Raw genomic sequence first — 22,608 nt, 5'->3', positions numbered from 1 at the left:
GAGCGCAAGAAACATAGTTACATATCGTTGACACACATTGTTATTTCTAATGACTACATACATTAGAATCACTCACCTGTCAAATCTGAAAGAATTTGACTGTTACATAATTATCATCTATAGTTCCTTCTGGAAGTGAAGATAGGCTTTATTGTCTACTTGCCTGTATATTTTGAACAGTGTGTAGTCTTCCAATGTGATATAATGCATACTACCACAGCCCGGGCACACCGGAGGAGCGGAAGAAAGCCCACGGGAACAAGCCTACGGGAACTTTGCTCATACAATTTCTGATATCCTTACGCTACCATCTGGAGACTGACCTGGTCTTTGAGCTCCTCGACGACGACGGGAGTCTGCGGGGCAGCCTTCTCAATGAGCGGAGTGACCTCCTCGGGGCCCTGGCTTGCGACCTCAATGGACTGGTCGCCGAACTGGAGCTCCTTCCCGAAGGAAGCGAGGTCCAGTTCGATGAGCGGGGCCCCGAAGTCAATCTGCATTGAGGGCGCCACCTCTGGCTGAAGGTTGAACTTCTTGGGGCCGAACTTTGACCCGGGGGCTGGGGGGGGGGGGGGGGGGATAATAATAAGTATAGCACAACGGTGGTTATTGTGGCAAGTGGCTTAACGTGCATAAGTTTCAGGGACTACATTCGAAATGACAAGGATCTTAACGCATTGTGATTAATCAGTAGCATAGTTAGAATACACTGTCTAGCATGGATCACATTTAGGAGAACATAAATCTGCTGTTTAAGTTCTAAAAAAGAACCTGAAGTAAATACCGACGATACCAACTTTGGACGACAGAATGGGGCAGGTCTATTTCAGAAATATTGCAACTTTATTTTAAGACTCCTTGTATTGATGTGTCTGTTTTGATTCTTCTTCTTTTTTCCCCCTATAAGACCTTAATATGTTCACCTGTCTACATCACTCGAAATTCGAGTGATTTCGACGATGGCGTGACGACCAGGAGAGAGAAGGATGAAGAAAGATTCTTACCCTGTTCGAACTTGAGGTTGACGGTAGATGAACTCTTTCCTTTCTCATTCTCTCCCACAACGACGTAAGCTCCCGAGTCGGCGTCGGACGCGTTGTTGACGTCCAGTGTCAAGATGTAGATTTTACCTAGTAAATGAAAAACACACTCATGTCTGCTCCATCAAACTGTGAAAATGTGCTTGAGAAGTGAGAATGATGTACTCTCCCATTTCTTGTCTAGATTCTTAATCTCTGCCTCGATAGAGAATTTTTGAGTTGTTTTCTTTCAAGGACAACGGTATTTCTTGTTAGACGATGTTACCGGTACATAAATATAGCCCAAGTTTCTTCTAAAATTCAAAGCCCATACAAGGCATTGTATAGTCCTTTGCTGCTATCATATTGTGCCAACACGACCAAGATAGTAGACTGGTTCTGTAACTTATTCGTAGTTTATGCATGCTTTGTTCACGAAAGTTGCCCTTAGCAACAACAAAGCTTGCCATAGAAAGAACTAAGTGAATTCCTACCTATAATAGAATCTAAAGGGAAGGAGCAGGTGAATGAAATGCTTCTTCATTAGGAGTGTAGGAAAAGAAATATCCATACATGTTGTAATACTTTACAGAAATAATCTATCGGATTCTTATAAGGTCTTTGGGAAATTTGTCATCATCCTGGGCAGTCTCTTTCTGATATATCGCAAAACATCGCCTATCTCAATAGGCGCATCTCAGACTGTCAAAAGATCGGGAAGTTTAAGATCGCGATCTATAAAATCTCGAAGTTTTGCCAGTGAGACGTTAACTTCACGCGAGACTTCCCGCGAAACCTCCCACTCCAGCTAGGGATATTCCCCCATTCCCGCCAAACTTCTCGATCTTTTATCAGTGTGATCACGCCTAATGAGATATTGATATGACAATTCTCTGACGGTCTTGTTGAGGCCACTTTGTTTGTTACTTTTCTTGAAACCCCAGTTTCGGATTCAATTTTTCGTGTAACAAATTTTCTCACTCCTCACAGAACCAGTGGATATGGAATTGGTACTAAAACTCTCACCCTTCTGCTGCGACCTCATCTTGTACTTCTTGTCTTCCTTGAGCACCTTGTCGTTGTAGAACCACGCGACATCGGGCTTCGGTTCTCCCATCATCTTGATTTCGAAGACGACTCGGCGTCCCTGGTCCTCGTGCTTGATGTTCGGCTTCTCGATGAAGGTTGGGGCGCCCTCTTTGCTGGCGTCTTTGACTGGGAACGGATTTTTCAAAACACTAAACCATTCACACCCTTTCTGAAATTTAGACTCCAAATCTTTGTGTTACGTGTAGTATTTCATTGTCACAGAGGTATAACTGCCATTTGAAGCGCTTTTTTCACGTCATGATGAAGAATCTAGCCAACGGATTATGTTCAAATGAACAGCAGCGACAATTAGTGGCACATTGGTCGAGATCACAAATAAAAATGTGTGAATTGCTGATTGTGACATTTTATTTTTCATTCTATAGTTTTAAAAAAAGATTATTGCACTGAAAATTTATAGATTATTCAGTCAAGATTCAGGTAACGTGGCGTGCATTAAAAATCTGTACTTGAAAAGCGATAGTAAAAACTAAAAAAAAAGAATATATATATATATATATATATATATAGCAGACTTTGTTATTACGTTAGTGTGTGATATGACACAAAACCAACTGTATAGTCTTTGGAATGATAGGGATGTTACTCGGGAGTCAGATTCCAGGTATCTATTGTCCAACAAAAACAAATTATTCTATTAATGCCTTGTCAAACATATTCATGTTTTGTGCCATTAGAGAAGGTGCAAATTCGGGTGTTAATCGTGTCTTACACATCCAATCTGCTAATCTGTGCCAGTTCCTTCCCGTTCATTACATAACGATATTTAATATTATAATTCATACAACTTTATATCGTAACATTCTCCCGGCTGTCTGTCACTGACTATGCGTTATGATGAAAAAAGAAAGAAAGAAAGAAAGAAAAGGCTAGTACTTACTGTCGAAGTTGAGGTTGATGGTAGCGTGTTCGTCGCCCGCTTGGTTTTTCACGTACACCACGTACGTTCCCCCGTCCTCCGGCGTCACTTTGTCGATGTTCAGCGACAACGTGTACCGCTTTCCGTCCACTTTCCGGCCCATGGTGAAGCGCCCTCCCTCCTTGATGACGGCGTTGCCGCGTGTCCAGATGGTCTGGACGTCGGTGCTGGACTCGACCACGCACATGAACGTGAGTCGGTGGCCGCTGTCGCTTTGGCTCATTGTTGGGCGGCTGATGAAAACTGGCTTGCCGGCGGCCCTGCAGATCCAGTCAGGTGCAATTAGAAAATGACGGCAAATTACGACGGACACATGTCTCACGAAAGGTGATTACTAGACAAATCAGTCAAGAGCTCTGCCAAACTTTATTTTGTTTCTTTTTAGGTATCCTATCGACACTCACTCACTGAATTGTTTGAGTTTGAGTTTAATTCAATTTTTGAATTTTTTTTTTCATGAAAATGATACATAATGGTCCAAGTGCAGTGTATTTTAAACAAAAATGTACATTAAAAATTCCCCACAGTGTGATAATCACAATAATTTTTGAAGTATCTTAACAGATTGTAAATAAGTTGTGTATATTACAGGCATTAGTATTCTGAATGAATACTATTCAGAGCAGTCCTAAACACGCGAATAAAATCAAAGGGCGCGCCATTTTAAGCAGGCATCATTCTCTGCTAATATAGCGGTTGTAAACAAGCATTTGCTGGAGTCCATAGCCCACTGAAACAGTTTATACGCGCAGTACATTAAATATATGGGGCATTTTCAGATCTAAGAAACGAGTTGAAAATTTGATGGCACAGAGGGAGTGATAATTGGTTTAATGGTTTTAGACGACAGCCGTAGCAGCATTTTATATGTCAAATATCTCATATCTTTCTGTTTCTTTTACCCAAAAACGCTTTATAATAAGAATTTTCCTTCAATATACTTCTGTTGACACAGAAGAGATTGTTTGATCCTTTTTCAAGTACTTTGACAAACTTGGTACAGGTTTTTACATGAAAATAGCATGCGCGACTTACTCTGGTTTTGGTGGTTCTTGTTGGGATCCTGGGATGAAAACAGAGAAATAGATACTAGGTGTATTAATAGCATGTTGATGATAACTGGATGCATGTTTAGTATTATTCTTGCACTATGGAGCGCTAAATTACAATTTAAGTAACAGAGATTGCAAAGAACAAATTTGCACAGTACATGATGACGTCATAAATATGAACAAACAACGCATTGAACGGCACGATTCTTTGCACGTTCAGTGCAAGAATCAATTGAAAATCGACATGGGGTTTCAAGCTGGCTGGAAATTCACAAAAATATACACGGAGGGCAACTATTTGGCGCTACTAGAGAAATAGTATGGTCTTATTTACCCAGGGTAGCCTCTCCAGTGTTGCCACTGCTCTACCAGAAGGCCCTGCCATTATTATTATCCTAGAGTTGCAAGGTACCCATTTATCATGTTTAAACACCATGGTCGAGAGGGACATGGTGGGTAAAAACATCTTGTCCAAGGACGTAGGCACTGGGCGGGATTTTAACTCGAGTCCCTCCGATTGGGAGTCAGGAGTTTTATCCACTATGCCACAGCGCCCCCTCACCCGAATGAAAACGGCATTCACGATCAAAATTCAGAAAATCATTTACTGTCTTTCTGTCTTTAAAAGACATTATGAGAAGAACAAATTGATCACCTCACACCTCTAAAGCATCCTACCTTCAAAATTGAGCGTGATTGTTGAGCTTGCTTCTCCAAATTTGTTCTTGGCCTGAATTTCATATTTCCCTGCGTCGGCGTCCGCTGCGTCTTTGATGTCGAGGTAGATTGCGTAATACTCGCCGTCCTCCTGAACGTCGATCTTGATCCTCCCGCCCGCTTTGACGGGTTTCCCATCCTTGAACCAGCTGAGCGTGGGCTTCGGGTCAGCCTGGAGCTCGCAGGTGAACTGGATTGTTCCGTCCGGTTGCTGCTTGATCTTAGGCGCCATCGTGAATTTCGGAGCTCCACCTGGCTCTGAAGATTTAGACCGCACAACATTAAAAGTACATACTGAATAATGGCTTTTGTTTCTACATATTATGTAGCTTGCTCTTTCTGCTGTATTTCTTTCAGATTCAAACTTTCATAGAATGACGACCATTATGTTCGCAATATTCTATTGTGCTTCCTAGCTGGATATCATGTATCATTTTATTTGCTATATTTGATGTCATTTTCACTAAAGAAATATGAAAATGAATTTAAAATGAAATTAAAATTGAAAGAGACCATGTACATTTCGGGTGATACCATTTCCGTATCTTTGCAAGATCAGCCGAAAGGGTTGTCATGAGTATTGAATGTTGTGGGGGAAATCTGGAGAATACTGAGTGCATTGTATGTGATTTCCTATTTGTCTCGGGAAGATAGTTAGTGATAGATATGTCTTGCCCCACCTTTGACCCTTCTACTTTTCTGAAATCGGCAAATACAATCACCATGTTCCTGACGAAAAAAAAAGAAAAAGAAATCGCCTACAGTCTATTGGCTTCGCCGACTTACTCTCGAAGTTGAGTTTGATGGTGTTGGTTGCCGTGCCCAGCTGGTTCTTGGCGATGATCTTGTAATCCCCTCCATCAGTCTCCGTCACGTCGTTGATCTCGAGGGTGAGGAAGAAGAAGTCGCCGTCGTTGGTCTCCCTGAGTTTGAGGTGGCCGCCGGGGCCGCTGTCCTTGAGGATGTTATCGTTGCGTCGCCACTCGATGACCGGGTCTGGGTCAGCCTGCAGCTCGCACTCGATGGTCAGCTTCGTGCCGTCGTCTGACTGACGCATGCGCGGTTTCATCGTGAAGTTGGGTGGCTTACCCCGCCCGCCATCTTTGCCGGGGCTTCATAACAGAACACATGAGAAAAGAATAATTCTCGAATTTTATTCTTACATGAACTTCTTATCTTTAAGACATGGGGGTTATTTAAAGCGTTGGTCAAACTTTCCCATAAACACCAAAACTGAACATTGAATTAGCTTCAACAAGCGACAAAATATGCACATCCTGTACACATAATAAACTACAAGATAAGATGACTAATCTTTCAAACATCCCTCTGTTCTCAAGTTTGTCTCTGGTTGCGGAAACAAACAATCAAAAGACATTTTGAAATTGGCCAAGATTGAAATAATGGACTTACCCTGCTTCTTGTTCCATTTCAGTTTCTTCGTCTGCAAATTCAAAATGAGAAAGAAGAAACGAACTCTTACAGTGGTTATTAAATTCCTAAACTATACAGTATTCTATCTCAAGCATGCAGTAAGATTGAATGATAGTCTGGCAGTCTGATAGTTGTATCAAAATATATGCCCCAGTCGGCTTGTTTGTTCCCACTCGGTTGGGTTTATATAATTTCTTTCTCGTTCCTTGATCAGTGCATGACTCCACCGTCGACTTATCACGTGCCTTTAATACTGAACCGGAAGTGGCTCAAAACTGTGCACGGATTGTCCTACCAGCTGATGGAGAGAAAATAAGTTCAACAATTGACTCTTCCTCCATCAAATAGAATAAGATCTATTTCCCTTTCATTACCTAGGCACAGTACTGCTTGCATAAGTCAACGTTCAATCTCATTTTTAAAGCCTCATTAAGGCTCGTTCAAGTGGCATTGATCCCCCTCGAGTGCCCGCGAGCTGTGAGGGTGGTATTTACGAACATCTGTCTTCTGCTGTGGCCAACGTCTGGGTGCCCCTCGCTCGTGACTTACCGCCAAATTTGAGGGCAATCGTTGCACTCGTGGTCCCTAGTTTGTTCTGGGCGACGATCTTGTAGTTGCCTTCATCCTGCGCGACGATGTCCGCGATCTCCATCTTGACCACGAAGGTGTCGCCATCGGCTTTGACCTGGTGATGCGAGCAATAACAATGACAACAGAATTAACATAGCACAAGCTATCAATGATTGGAGAAGTGAGGTAAATGCGAAATGCGTACACTTTGACTTGGGCATAGGATTTAATATTGTCTGTGAGGTTATCTTTGAGTTTGTATACTCATCTGTCCTGTGAGAGATAGACAGACAGACAGATAGATAGATAGATAAATCGATAGATATTATAATTGAATAGATATAGAGAAAGATAGAAAGAACTCGGTGTTTTGCAGAATGATATAAAAAAAAACTATTACAGTGGACTCCCATTATAACGAAGACAGTCCTCTTATCTTTCGTTATATTGACATTTCGTTATAACTGAACAAATAAACAATAAAGATACATAGAGCGCATAATGTTGCGGCCTGAATTTTTACTTCGATATTTTTTTTTCTCGATATAACCGTGTTAGTTATAACGGGAGTGCACTGTATGACATACTAATGATGCCAATTCAATGGACCCTCGATCTCAGTACAAAGATATAGGATGCTGTGAAAAAGTGTGTCTTAAAGTTGATAATGCCTCCAGTGGATTTACGATGACATATTTTATTAATGTGTTTTCGTCAATATTAACAAGAACAAGAAGAAGAAGATATGGCTTCTGAGACCTTACCGATGTCGAATACCGCCCGCCATCTGAAATGGGTTTGTCGTCGACAGACCACTTGAAATCCGGCTGCGGGTTGCCGGCGATCTTGCAGGTGAAGATGAGAATTTGCCCGTCATCCGACTGGTCCAGAGCCGGCTTCTGAACGAAGGTAGGAGCCGCTTCTTTCCCCATTGCGGCGACTCAAGCTGTGGTAAAATAAAAGAAAATCAAATATGATAAAGACAGACGTTTATTAAACACAACAATTACCTGGGAAAGCAAAAGACAGCAACAACAACAACACCAGCACAAAAACTCTTAGTCGTATAAGATACACTCACTGGAATATTCAATGGAATTGTGATTGGTGTATCAGTACTGCGGCACGAAATAACGATGAGCTTTAAAGCTGCGAAGCTAACGCTAAGAAGACGCAGCCTACCAGGTTGGACATTGGAAAAGCTGTCCAGCGCATGTGCAGGACACCATTTATTGCCTAATCAACGCCATCTTAGCGTCTGCGTCGCAGATCTAAAGCTCGCTAATATTTCTTATCTGTGACAGATACCATGCCTCATCCTCCATATTGGATTTTTGCAAATTGCACAGACAAGGAATGGAAGGACACGATACTGACAGCCTCGTATCTACGTGACGTCATAAGAGAGAGAGAGAGAGAGAGAGAGAACGGGCAGATGGGAGAATGATCGTTGCTAGGTTACTCGCAGTTCCTCCTGGTTTATGGTGAGTATGAAAGAATGAAACAAACACAAAGTTACTGTATGTGTGAAGAAGAAGAAGACCACCAGTCCAAACATGTCGCATATCCAGCTATATTTCACATATCCGCCCATGTAACAATATAAACACCTCCATTCACACATGATTTCTATGACAAGAGTCGATGAATCCCAATAAATGTCAGAACATCAATGATGTCTTTTGAGAAGATTTCGACCAAACAGCTTACCAATGTAACTTTCAACAATCAATCAATCGCGATCAGAGAAATTGACACTGATCAAGAAAGGAAAAGGCCGGATACACGGGAGCTATGTCGCAGAATTTCAGCAATATCTCTAATGCTGCCCTCACGCAGTAGGGCGGGATCGAGATGCTTGGCAGCTCGTCGGTGGGCGTGATAATGAGTGGATCGATCACCATCCCGCGACATTAATCAGCATAATACGTCGCATGCGCGGAGGATTATGGGAGTGCCTCTGCACACGTCATCAATGTAGCCTAATGTGAAAGTGGCTGGGCAAATCAAAGGGTCTCTCCGAGTGGTATGTGCGACCCTGGAGTGGCTCTGGTCTGACATTTAGGACGCCCGGACCCATCCCGAGGAGGCTGAAAATAAATCGGCACCACATACTTCCCCGGACGTCGCAGACGACGCTGTGTATGGGCGCGAAGTGATATGTGCTAGTATAGCTTGTATGTTTAAGATCAGGCTTACTTAATGTCTGCAATTCTATCCATCTACGGTGAGTGAAGTCATCTTGAATGTCCCTCTATGATGTCTGGAAAAAATTCCGAGGTGTTAACCCTTTCAACCACAAAGATCATGTTAACAAGCTGACAACATATCACGATAATAAAGAACTCGGGCATTCTACTTTTTTCGCGGGTGAAAAGGAGTTTGGCATGTATTAAACGTGATAGTGTATACAACAATAAAAGATAAGACTACAGGACTTTGTTTGCCTTGTGATTGCTAGGTTAGTGTGTTGGTCTACAAATCAAACTTGCTAAATTCAATGAAATATGTTAGTGCTTTGAGTTATTGTGAAAAAAGGACTAACGCCGACACAAGGTTAGTTCTTGGTTCTGATGAACATTAATGTATGAAATGGACGAAGTTTTGTGCCTCATGTTGAATATTCATAGTCTGTGTTCGTTTTCGTCTTCAGCGCTTACATCGACTGAGAAATAGATGGTGAGTATTGAAAAGAGGAAGAAAACAAATATACAATACTAGGAGTTTTAATGGACCAAACTATCAGCAGATTTTTCGGAATTCTAGCCTAACTTTTAAAAGCACGGAATTCATTCAGTCCTTCAGAATTCGCAAAACAGAAAAGCCATCGACTACGGAACCCCAACTAAATAAAACATATCTCCCAAACGACAAAAAAGAGGATGCAAAACCTAGTCAAAGAGTCCAAATGTATAGTAAAAAAAAAAGTAAAACTGGTCAGAGTCTCATTGTGTAGTAGAGGGAACTAAAATCAGTTTAACAAATGAAAATGTCGCCTCTCCAATTCGTTGTGTGTGAGAGCACGTCATCCAGAAAATGACCTTTCGAAGCTGAAATTTGAGTTGATCAAGGACCAACAGGCAGCTTGCATTCATCACGTGACTTCACGCTGTCTGAGCAGACATTAACAACCCTCCACGTTGTGAGTGTGTCATGAACAGCAGACCAAGGACGTATCATGTGTGTGATGCCTCCTTGAGCTCACTAATACTTCAAGGCATTTCCCATATCACTGTATTGAACCAATTTGCTCTCCGAGAGCTCTTTGAGAGACAGGCTAACAAAACAACTAGTTAGTCAGTTATGATCAGGAGTAATGCTGTTCCTTATTCTTATCTAACCCTTCGGAAAATGTATATCAACATCATGCAAATGAATGTAAGATTTCAAGACGAAGGAAATGGAAAACAATAACACGCATCACGAACACTGCGTAAAATGATACTACAGTCCAGTGTGAACGAATATGATTCACGGGCTGTATATAATACCATAAAGATTGTATAGGACGAAGAGCTGAAATGGAATATAGCTGAAAACTAATCAATAAAGATCTTATGGAAGGAGGAGGAAGGAGATTGCGTGTTCATTCTCTTTACGTGCCTAGAATATCTACTACGTGACGAAATCAATGACACCTATATTCCAGATGTTTATTCATCTGCTCTATGGACGTATTCACTATGCGTAAGCGATGACCAGTCAGCGTTCAAAGGATTTTTCTTTTCCCACCATGTTTTGGTACCCTAATTTTCATTTACTACGTAGGATGCTCGCTATACCAGCACACCAGCGGTATGTCAAAACAAAATCAAACTAATGATTGCCTCTATGTCCTCAGAGGGGTTGACGGTAAAATTGCTTTTGTAAAGCGGGACGTTTGGCAGGTCAAACTCAAGGGCAGGGAACATTCTCAATGTATGGTGAGAGTAAGTTCTATTTCCCCGTGTTTCCAACGGTCTAATGTGCTTTGGGTTGATCAGTAAAAACAGTACTACCATTGAATCCCCTCCTCCGTCCCCACTTAAAGTGTTGTTCAGCATATCATGAATTTAGTGTATTTATGTGCATGTAGGCCTGGGTGTGATGCAAACTACAAACATATTATTTTATGGAAAATTACAATCCAAATATTGTGCGAGACATTATCAGCTCTCGATTTCTCTAAGAATTCTCATTCTTCCAACCGGTAAAATCAACTCCGGTGTTATTTTCTTCTTATTAGGAAGATACGAGGCCGAAGATTTCTTATTTAGAAAGCATGTACAGCGCCAAAACTAAATACGTCCACTACGGGATTGAAGTTAAAGGTTTCGTTCCAAAATGACGCCTCAGACTGTGCTACATATCGTCTGTATGAACATGCCGAGTAAAAGAACTGCGATAAAGATTTAAAACTCGAGATTTTACCTCCGCTGCGCTCACCTTGAGGGGTGGCATCACAAGCGAAAGGACCTCGAGGTTGTCCGTTTACTGTATGTCAAAAATATCACAAAATTTCTTCTCATCTGGACAGTGGACTTGTATTTGCTAGAAAGTGATTGGAGAAGATATCCTCAAGTTCTGCATCCCGCCGGCTTTGTTTTGATTGGTTGGATACCGGTGGAACTGCCAGCAATCATACGGTCAAACAACGAACCAACACCAATTCAATATTCTATTTTGAAGGACACAGAATGTGTTTGTGCTGGACAGTCCGTGCTTGACATCAGGATCTGGTGATGTGTGTCACCTGGCACGTGAAGTATTTCTTGCATAAACAAAACAAGACAACAAAAAACGATACGGGAAAGCAGTTAAGTGTAAATTGTGTTGCAGTTTAGTGTCACCAAATCAAGTTATTCCTTTAAAGATGGTTGGCCATGGCTGTGCTGTGTGCTTTCAACTTGTGAGATATATTGGCTATGATTCATCTGCTTCAGGAATTTCGACTTCAGTTCTTCAAGAAAAGCTTAAGGTACAGTTTACCTTTGGGAGCAGTGATTAGAAAATGTTCAAGATATCACATTTGATACATATGTGTAGGTCAGTTGTATCACAAAACATCCTACAATGTAAAAAATTTGCAATAAAGCCTAAGATATGCGGAGATATCACTATTTTTGTCAATAAACCATAACTGTAGACGGTTTAGTCTAGAAACATTTTTATCATAACCATTGTTTACGTTTTGTATATTTAACAAAACTTAACATAAATTATACTGATTTAAATTTTTACGTTGGTCGTTTCTATACCTAATTTACACTTTAGAGCTATTTTGAAGCTCTAAAGCTTAGTTTTTGTTTCATCTGCAAATGGTAAATTATGCCTTTAACATTAATGGTTTCTTCCTTTTCCCACATGATGTTCATTTCAAATTTCCAATATGTTTACCAATGGAACACAGCTAAATCTCACCAAACCCAAAGTACGCAAAAAATCATAATATGCAATACAGGGATTAAAGGTGATTAAATGGGATACTTAATTCTAGACTTAAATATCGAGAGTAGGTATACATTCCTATGCTCCTTGCCTTACAGCCTGAGGCACTGTCAAGTGTGATGCTGTATTATCAATACTCATAAATCAAGAGAAGGAAAAGTTTGCGAGAGACAGAACAAGAGAAATATAGCGCACACATTCGTTCCAAAGGCAAGCGACTCCTCACCGTGATCCAACATAAGATAAGCCCAGAAAAAGGCGCGCATGTCAGCGATGCCGAGGCTAGGTACGTCATCTCGAGAATACTTGAGGTAACTGTTTGTAGAAAACATCTGGACATCTGAAAAACTTAAAGGGGCAGCAATCAAATACTTGTGTAACATGGAACAAAGAAATATCGTACGTGTTCGTTGCGTTTGACAAAGTAATGCTTACCATCAAAGATGATAATAGGGCGAGCCCCCCCCCCCCCCAAAAAAAAGTGAAAACATAGTAGACACAGTAGTGCCCTTCTAGTTACACATCTAATGCAGATGACGCTGCTAATTTAATATCATTCGCAAAGTTATGAACTGTTTCATCATTGCTTTTTTACGGTACTATCATCGAAAACCCATGAGAGTAGGACTATGTGTCGCTTTTCTTTACACTAGCGAAAGCAAATCTAGGGTCTGCCATAGTGGTGTCACAAAAAGTGCACGGTTACGGAAGATTACAATTATTGTTTCATTGCTGTTACTTGTAACATTACTCCAGTAGGCAACATGCTTTTTTTTTTCTGGAATCTATACCAATGTAGACACCTTGTAATGATTATCATCAAAATGTTTAAAGGGTATGCTGTCATGCCTATTCTTGGCGGTTACATTAATTGATTAGTAAACTGTATTTACCATTCATGGTGAGTAAGATGTTGCAGTTAGAGGATGGTTTACATTATAAAGCAATTTGGCCGAATTCTGATATAGCAAAAACAAAAAGCTTGGCGGAGCCGAAGGATTGCAGTAAGTGCAGAAGTTGTTTTGACCTTCAGTCGTCGGGATAACTTTAAGTGCCAAAGGTCATGTCAACCGCTACAATTCAACTCTCAAAAGAGAGTTGATTTTAATACGGGGGGGGGGGGGGGATGAGGAGCATCGAACGAACAAGGAGCTGGCAGATCAACGGAGATTATTGCAAATTATATATGTAGGAAAGACATCGAGCAATAAAACATCCTACATTAAATCAATCTAGCAAAGAAAGGCACTGGAGCTTTTAACACTCAGGACTATCCAGGCCCTGTGATGACTAAATAATGACGAGGTAATGTATAGTCGCTTGATAGCCGGCCTACTTCCATATTGGTCAATGGAATTCCGCCGCCTTGAACTGATAGGGAGGGAGAGGGGTGGAGAGGGAGGGAGAGGGAGGGAGATGGAGGGAGAGGGGTGGAGAGGGAGAGAGGGAAAGGCACACAGGGAGAGGGGTATAGGGGGTAAATAGAGAAAGAGGGGAAAGGGGTAGAGAGGACAAAGAGAGGAGAAGGGGGATGAAGAGGGTGTGGCAGGCGAGATTTTAATAAGAAGATAAAAAAGATCGATCCATGTTTTTATGCGTTAACTGGTAGGACTGTACCGTAACGTTGGTATATCATTCCACACTGTCTTCCTCCCTATATATTAAAACAGTACTGTGTATGATATGTTTTTATCTAACCTGCATCCATTATATATCAGTCATCAAATTTTCTAGCTGTACATAGATGATTTTTGGATAAATGGATTATTTGCACAGTGTTAATCGAGTGATCTGTGTCTTACAAGCTCCGCTTTTCAATAGATCACTCTTTTCCATCGCTTTTTTTTCTGTATTTTTTTTTGTTGCCATTGCAAAGTATGCATTGTTTCTCTCAATATACATTAATTCATACGTTATCCTGTATCATACTTTATGATTTGCACTTCTTGTAATTGTCAAACAATATAATATGCCCAATGCATACTTTGCATGAATTAAGTTTAATTGAATTGAATTGATATGAGGATTGACAGCAAGCCTTATTGCCAGGCAGAGAATTTTGAAATAGAGAGACTTTTATACAGCACTGACATTCATGTTAAAACATATTATGTAATTGCAGATGGGGGGGGGGGGTGCAAGGAACAAATGACCACAGGAACGCTTAGAACATAAACTACAATTTGAAAGGTTAGTTCACGTGTTCTACAGCAACTCATGGAAGTTTTGAAATGATTCGGTCTATGGCAAAATGCTATACTGAACTGACACAATAGCTGGTGAATGTAACAAGAATAAGCATTATTTTTTATTCATATTCAACCTCGCTGCGGATTCGAAGAGATAACACAGTAGTGTGTTGGTTCCTTCAGTGAAAAATTCATTATTTTCCCTGACTTTTTTCTGTCCCTGATCTCAAGTCGAGACTCTTCTTTCTGCCTGTTTTGTTCGTTTGTCTGTTTCTGCTTGTTTCTGTTTGTCCTCTGCTTCTGGTTAGTACAGACTCTTCAGTAAACTCTAGTTCGCTTTGCTCTAAATATTATGCAATTTTGATGAATTCCCAAGAAACAATGTACTTTTGAGAATGACATACGCTATGTTCTGTGTGTTTGTGCGAATAGGAACACAATAAGAAAACTGAAAATATAAAATGAGTCTTATATTAAACGAAAAAATGCAAATTCGATCTATATGGTTATACCAAAGTTTTAACATGAATCTGAAAAGTAGATGTCTGACTCGGACTGAACATCTTCTGTGACATCAAACTTATTGTTTAAAATGATTTGAAATAAACAGACGAAAATAAAAATGTAAACAAATAAAACGTTAGAAATGCCATTATAGTCGGACTAGAAATATGAAACTACGGGATTATAAAGTTGCAAATATTTTAACAAAAAAGTGACATTGGTGAGAAACAAATGAATTATTAAAATTACAAAAGTTGACGATACCATCACCTCGGAATTCTCTCACTGACATGCGCATTACCCTTCAATCATTTTTTTTTGTGAAAAAAAGACATGCATTTGTCTATGTATATCCTGCGAATAGAATTTTTGAATTATTTTTAGGACGTATAAGATAAAAACGACTGGTAAGAGAAGGGACTGAGGAGACTGGAGAGAGAGGTTGTAGTACCTAAATCGTTAGTCAAAACACAACTTTTATTATAATTATGGGTGCACATCAATTCAAGAATGGTCTCATCTGATTTAAAGAAATCCCATTGACAACTTTCAGAGAAATTGTGTCAAATTTGAAACAATATCATGACATTTATTGTTTGTATTAAAAAAATGTCCCTTTGCTAGCTGCATGTACATATAATCTAATAATATGAATACATTGGGCATTATATAAACGACGTGTAAACTAATAAAACATGACAGTATTATCCTTCAGAAGAACAAGATAAACCGAACTAAAAGGTAGATGACAAGATGGATATAATTATATATATATATATATATATATATATATAATCAAAGTTAGTGTTACAGGTTCTTCCCCGGAACATGAGATTAAAAATTTGTTAAGTGTAACATAATATGTTGGTGCTGACTAAAACAAACCAAGACCAAAACCTAAATATAAAAGTGAGTTGAGTGAAAGCACCAAATGTTTGTAAATCAATAAAAGTTTGAGAAAAATCGGACAATCAATTCAAAGGTTATGAACTTTTATTTTCTATCTGTCATCGCTAGATAAGGAGGCTTATAAAGTTCATTATAAAAATCATTATATTACTTTTGAACAGATTGTCCGATTGTATTCAAAATTTCACTGATGTGCTCTACTCGTATTGCTGTTTTCAGTCTATCCACATTCATATTTGGGTTTTAGTTTCGTACTATCTAACATCACAAAAAAATATTTATATTTGGGTTTTGGTTTCATATTGTCTTCCTTCATAAAAATCTATATTTGGGTTATAGTTTCATATTATCTAACTTCATTAACAGACCAATATAAGGGGTTTGGTGTCCTTCATAAAAATCGATATTAGGGTTTTGCTTTCATGTCATCTAACTTAACAGAAATTCTCGTTTAGGATTTATAATTGGTTTAATGTTACCTTACTTCATGAAAACCTATATTTGGATTTTAGATTTAAGTATTATCTTACTTCATAAAAATATATTTGTTTTTTGGTTTTATGTAATCTTACTTCATAAAAATCTATATTTGTGTTGTGGTTTTATATCATATAAGTTCATAAAAATATCTACGTTTTGGTTTATATTATCTTACTTACATAAAACCTATATTTGGGATTTGGTTTTATATTCTCTTTCTTCATTAAACATCTAATAATTCTGAAATAGAGGAGGAGATTTATCCCATTTCATTCATTGATATAAACCAATCATTTCCACCAGGAGCATGACGAGTTGCGACACGGCAAGGAGACGGATGAGTAGTTGGACATACCAAGATCAAGTCAGCGCTGGGTCACTTGGCTCGGGTCCGACTCTCCAAAATACCGCAGCGGTCACTGATACCCCGGCGAACATGTTAATTGCCATAGCAAAGATAGTCAGTGTAGCACCCGAAAAAATGGAGCGGTCAGTTAGCAGATGGTAGGAAGGCTATCCCATCAGCTGCTGCGACCCTTTTACATCTAGACAAATATCATTTTGCACTATTACAATAATGTGGCAGGGTAGCCGAAGGCTAAACTAGCCAATAAGAAACCCGGGAGACGTTGCGCTGACGACATCCCTGTCTTAAAGGTCCGATTTAGGATCACAGCCATTATCTTTTCTTGTTTCCTGGCTATTTCTGAAAAAAAAAAATCGCTCCAAAGGATTAACTTATTCGGTTGTTCTCCTTATCATTGAAAAGTTAACTGAATAGACTTTGCTGACACGGTTTCGAGTACCACCAAACCGCTCAAATATCCGCTTCACTTGCCCTTCTCGCTCTTTAACCCTTTGACATTTTCAGCACAAAATCTCTTGTCCTCCTTTTTTTCTGAATTTATTGAAAGTCTCCATGATTTCAAGATACTCTAATCAGTGTCTCGCCTTCCCAGAAACAAAATTATTTATTTATCAATGTCTGGTTGATTTATTTACAACCATACATGGCAAGGGGCATATAAACTATAATCTAACTGTCATGCGCATTGTGATGGTGATAATGAAGGCTGACTACGCCTTTTTGGTACAGTGTCTACTATCACGACTTTAGTTGATATAATGGGTACGGATTAAGTGCATATCATACTGAGTAATATCTATTCCCGGTGATATGGGCATCATCAAGGGAGAAATGAAATCTTGTCTCACACATAAAACATTCAGTTATACATATTACACCACATGATATCTGCACGTAAGGTCCTTATCTACACACTACAGGCTGAGGTATGCTTGGTATTTGCCTCGACCAATCAAACCACAGGCAAACTCGCGCGAGGAACCCTGGGTAAAATGATAACCCCGTATTAGATGCGCTCCGCCTTGTCGGATCTAACCATATTGTGAAGTGTACTTGATCACTTCGAAACGTCAGACGTGCATACATGTGTCTGTACCCCATAAACAGTTAAGAATCTACATTAAAGGCATTTCTTTGTATCTCAATGCACTTTTTCTTTTGTTGTTGAGATAAAATACCTAATTCTGATATAAATTGACAAATATGAGGCAAGCAAGATGAAGCACTATGATAACCCTCTCACATCCTGGCTTTCTTGATCTCTCGCAAGATAAAGGCATTATTAAATTACCATTGCAAATGGAACAGATACCCACCTTTCGTGCTTCAAAATAGTTCTAAAATGTGAGTTAGGGATAAAAATAACCATTTTTCTCGTCTTTTCATTTTCTGAGAAAATAAATATTTGGGATATATCTTAAACTCTGCCAAAAGGCAAAGTAAGGGCATCATTTCTTCATTTTGCCTTTTTGAATGAAGGAATAGAATAAAAGAATAAAAGAAACTGAATAAAAGCTCTAACGCAACAACAAATAACAATCTAAGAAAATCAAAGGATTACTAGGTCTTTCGCCCTCTTCGCGAATGGGGGGGGGGGGTAAAGAAGAAACACCCCCCCTCCTTTTTTGAGCTGGATGAACCTCCACATTAAAAAAAAAAAAACAGTCCTCGACCAAGCTTTGCTAAAAAGCTGAATAATTATATAACCTTATACAAACAATGCAAGCGCGAAAAGTATCTACTAGCTGTTATGCAGGATTAGGAATCAACGCCATTCTACTTATTGATAACATAAGACCAGTCTTAGGTCGTAATTTTCTCGTTTCGTCATTGAAAGACAATCTTCTTACTGTCGAAAAATAACTCTGTTAATTTAGCTTATTTCAAGATATAGGGTATATGGCTCTTTAAAAAGATCTTTTGATCTTAAAAAATCTTTTAATCTTTAATCCCTTTTAGAAAAAAAAAATCACACTTTAGAAAATTGGAGGAGCAGGGGGTTTAAGGAAACCCCATATTTCCCTGTTTCATCCCTGAGTTTTTGCTAGGTAAGGCAAGCCTCAGGCAAGCTTTGTGGTTGTTAATGCTGTGTGTACACCATGTTCCCGGCGGCCACGGCAGTCACGTTTCAGGCCAACGTGGACAAAACGGGATGGACGTGAGACAACGCGGGGGGGGGGGGAGGGGGGACGTGATGGGCATATGTAGATGCCGCGTCAGATTTTTAAACTGTCAAAAAATGTGCCACGGCAGTCCCAGTGCTAATAAGAAACCTTGTAGGCCTTGATAAAACGGGGTGAACGCAGCAAAAGACGACGGCACGTAATCTAGGCCGTAACAAAACTTGGACGCGGTCCGTAGCGGGGCGCGACGGGAAATATTGCGCAGTCTAGCCAGACCAGATTCCATGAGAACAGCATCTGATAGCTTTATGTTCATTGGAGCGAGGACTGGAATGAACAAGGCTAGAATACGGAAGGAAAAAATAAACAACAGAAAAATATCCCATCTACCCACGGCGCACTATTTTTCGGGCAAACAGGGCTACGGTGAACGCCGGGAACATGGTGTAAACGTATCATCAGACAATCTCTTTTGGAAAAAAAAAATGCGTAGACTTTGAATACATTACGAAGGCCGTCTATTGGTCAAGGATGTCCGAAACTTAAGGATGCAAGGCATGGGACACGCACGGGATTATGATGTACGGAAACAAGCTCCAAGGAACCACGCCCCCTCGCTCTGTATGTGTGTTGACATTCCGAATTCCCCGCGGCGTCATTGCAGAACATCGTGTGGATATTCACAGGAGGATAAATAATATAGGTGCGAGTAACTTTGTGGTAATTAAGACAAATGGACAGCCATACATGAATGACAATAATATCATATTAAAATCGATTTCTGCGATTCTAAATGCCTGTCTGATAACACTACAATGTGTTTGTTAGACATGATAACCTGCATGGGAATGTAAATTGTGATACACCAGCTGATTCACATATTCAAATGTTATGCATAGCCTTGTAACAAGGACTTTTCCTGAATCTTGGAAATCTTGCGCGAGGTTGCCGGACATAGCAACACATAATGCAGGCAAAGTATTGTCACTATAAGTATTGAAATGCATCGAGTATGTACACAGATGGAGGAAATAACTTGTAACTAGATCTTCGAAGAACGTGCATGATTTCAATTTCAATAGTAAACCGGCCTTTTAATTATTACACACAAGAAGCAATGGTATACAAGCAAGTATCTTTGGAGTAAAGAGAGCAATAAGTATGACTAATGATGGCACAGGCTTTCCTTTTCAGAATGACAGTAATTATGAAATTGATATTGATGGCAATCTATGATCATGATTACAGAAGTAACGACATTATGTAAAGGAGATACAAATTAATGATAATGATATAAGGAAAAGTGCATACGGCGAAAAGAAAAAAATATCATTGATTTACAAGGAGATTCAGAAAAAGGGAAGATTAGAAGAAGAGGATTAAAAGAGCGAGTCATCAAACATCGCGGGGGGGGGGGTGATCGGATCACTACCTGATGAGCCAGATGTATTCTCATAATAACCATAAACTATGTAAAAAAAAATCAATAAACAGAAAGTGCCTTGATTAACCGGTATTGCTTTAGACCTGCAAATCAGCCATAATACGTGCATAAATGGTGTGCCAAACAAATCTCAATTCGTACACTTTATCTCGTAAACTTCGGATTGCATTCAAGTTTCAAGTTTATTCAAAGTTTCCACCAAAGACTGGATTAAACGTCTAGGCACACGAAACTATGGTGGGAGGAGATGTGCGCTATTTCTTGGAGGAATTTGAGTGCTCTTGTGGTATTCAAAGCAGTCACAGCTACACTTATGTTTATTTGACTTTGGTATGAGCTTTGGGCCATGCACAATACAACAACACAAGCTAAGATGATTCTCGTCAATGAATGCATTCCTATGAGCTTCTCTGTGGCTTGCACTTGTGGATAGGTTATTTCCTTTTCATTGCGCGGCACGTGTAGAACCAATTTCAGCCCTAATACGAATCAAATTAGATTTGTACACGTAGCGCTGTGCTGACGGATGACTAAGCCACCGCTCAGGGGGAGTCTGCCATCAGAGTGCGGCTGGTATGCGATGACCGCTGCCGTGGAAAGGAAGGAGTAAACAGTCCGCGCATTTTCCAAGATAAATTGGGGAGGTATAATGGAGGGACGCCGTCTTCAAACTTTCTTGTATACATCTTGAGGAAGAAAAATAGTTCTGCTAATGCCGGACGGAGATGGTTTCAGCAGCCTGAAGTCTCGGCGTGGCAAGGCGCTGATGCACCGAAGAGGCTGCGGCAGGAGTAGATTCCTCGTATTTCCATAGTAAAACCAATTAGCATAGTTAATGAGAAATTCACGGTAAGATATAATGTCATGGGTGAAAATGAAATTTTTCGTGCGGAAAGGGATTGTATGAGACAAATGCAATGAGAATGAAGTGTGGCCTACCTTTTAGTTCACTTTTCATGAAATTCCAGAGAAGATTGGTTTAAAAGCGCTCAATTGTGTTGGCCCAGTGGCAAGAACGTAGAGAACACACGATCGAGGGATCCGTGCTTCCGTGAGGATAGGTTATAGAAAACCGCCGTGTTTCGGAGGGAGAGCGGCAGCCAAGTTAGCTCGGAGCGCCGAACGGACCGACGGGATAGCACGGCCGAGACGCCTAGACGATACGGGGTGAAAATTCCAGCTGCATTCCTTCGCCCTGAACGGAGCGAAGCGGCGGTCAACGCTACCAGCCCGTGTTACCAAATAAGGAAGCCCGGGTTTTAGAGCGAACGTGGTGTGTGTTCGCGAGTCTACACGCCCTAGATAGAGGATGTGTGCATCGTCGTCTTGTGCGGAACTACTCCAGGTGTGATCGTGCGATTAATGTACCCTAAATCTGCCGAAAATTCACATCCGTAGCGTTTTGGCGCCAACTGATTCCCCAGAAATTCAGCGACACTCGTCTGGGCATACACCACCCGACACCGGCACAATGCCCACGGGCAAAACGATAACATCGATTCATTGAGCACGAGCCAAAAACTATGACTGGGCATTTTCTTTTTCTAACCTACTTCATAGATGGCTCTGCCAAGTACACACAATATACTATCTCAACATCCTTTTTGCTGGCACAACCTTGGTAGCAATTAGACGTGTGGCTCTGTAGCCAATGAAGCTTACATCAATACACTCTACACAGAGCTCTCCCAACTTCCAAAAGCAACAACTTAATTGGCCTATGATTTCCAATCTTACCTTAAAACTGAACTTAAACTTAGAAAACATGTATGCCCACAGTTATAATAATTTAGGCCTGTATGACAGTAAGGAAGTCAAAGAAGAAAATAATTGTTCTTATATCACAAAGGAACGTCTGCGATATATTCTCACTGAGGTGATTATCTGCTCTTTCGATCTGCGGAGAGGTGTTGATAATGCATCCTCGATAAAACCCAATCATATTTTACTTTGAAGAAGGTCTACCAGCATGAAAACACAAAAGCTTGAAAAACCATCACAGGTTTTTCCTGTTTTCTTTTTTTTTAAGTGATCTTTATCACAATGTTGGGACATGTATACTGTTTATTAAACCCACTCAGATTCGAGGAACTCTGTTAAAATAATTATGTTGTAATCTACCGAAGATGAGGAAGTCGTTACCGCGATATCAGAGGCCTTATTGTCTGTCCGAAAATCGCTTTTCAAAAATTTGTTTGAATATCATAAAAACAAAATAAAAAGATTCAAAGCTCGAACCTAGTCAGTGACAACGGAGAAAAGTTTCAATTTGAACGATCTCTCGTAAAGAGTACCCCCTGCTGTAATCTTGTCACAACGCTGGGTCAAATCATCTCTACGCAGT

The 22,608-nt window shown here is 40.1% G+C and overlaps 1 protein-coding gene across 1 annotated transcript in view; it reads right to left on the bottom strand.

Annotated features, from left to right (window-relative positions):
• LOC140239919 (twitchin-like) overlaps positions 1-21,346 on the bottom strand; it is a 122,850-nt gene extending 101,504 nt beyond the window's left edge. Inside the window, exons 1-11 of the mRNA XM_072319735.1 lie at positions 21,204-21,346; positions 7,586-7,767; positions 6,801-6,936; positions 6,231-6,261; positions 5,604-5,929; positions 4,779-5,075; positions 4,084-4,111; positions 3,010-3,308; positions 2,046-2,234; positions 1,005-1,130; positions 324-559 (exon numbers count right to left, since the gene is read on the bottom strand). Of these exons, the coding sequence (XP_072175836.1) occupies positions 324-559; positions 1,005-1,130; positions 2,046-2,234; positions 3,010-3,308; positions 4,084-4,111; positions 4,779-5,075; positions 5,604-5,929; positions 6,231-6,261; positions 6,801-6,936; positions 7,586-7,753 (1,836 nt within the window). The 5' untranslated portion in view covers positions 7,754-7,767; positions 21,204-21,346. The remainder of the gene's footprint in view (positions 1-323; positions 560-1,004; positions 1,131-2,045; positions 2,235-3,009; positions 3,309-4,083; positions 4,112-4,778; positions 5,076-5,603; positions 5,930-6,230; positions 6,262-6,800; positions 6,937-7,585; positions 7,768-21,203) is intronic.
• Between the last annotated feature and the right edge of the window lie 1,262 nt (positions 21,347-22,608).

The sequence above is a fragment of the Diadema setosum genome, chromosome 16 (assembly GCF_964275005.1).
Source record: "Diadema setosum chromosome 16, eeDiaSeto1, whole genome shotgun sequence".
NCBI lineage: Eukaryota > Metazoa > Echinodermata > Echinoidea > Diadematoida > Diadematidae > Diadema > Diadema setosum.
Note: the sequence above shows the minus strand (reverse complement) of the source record. Positions and strands in the feature narration are given on the sequence as shown.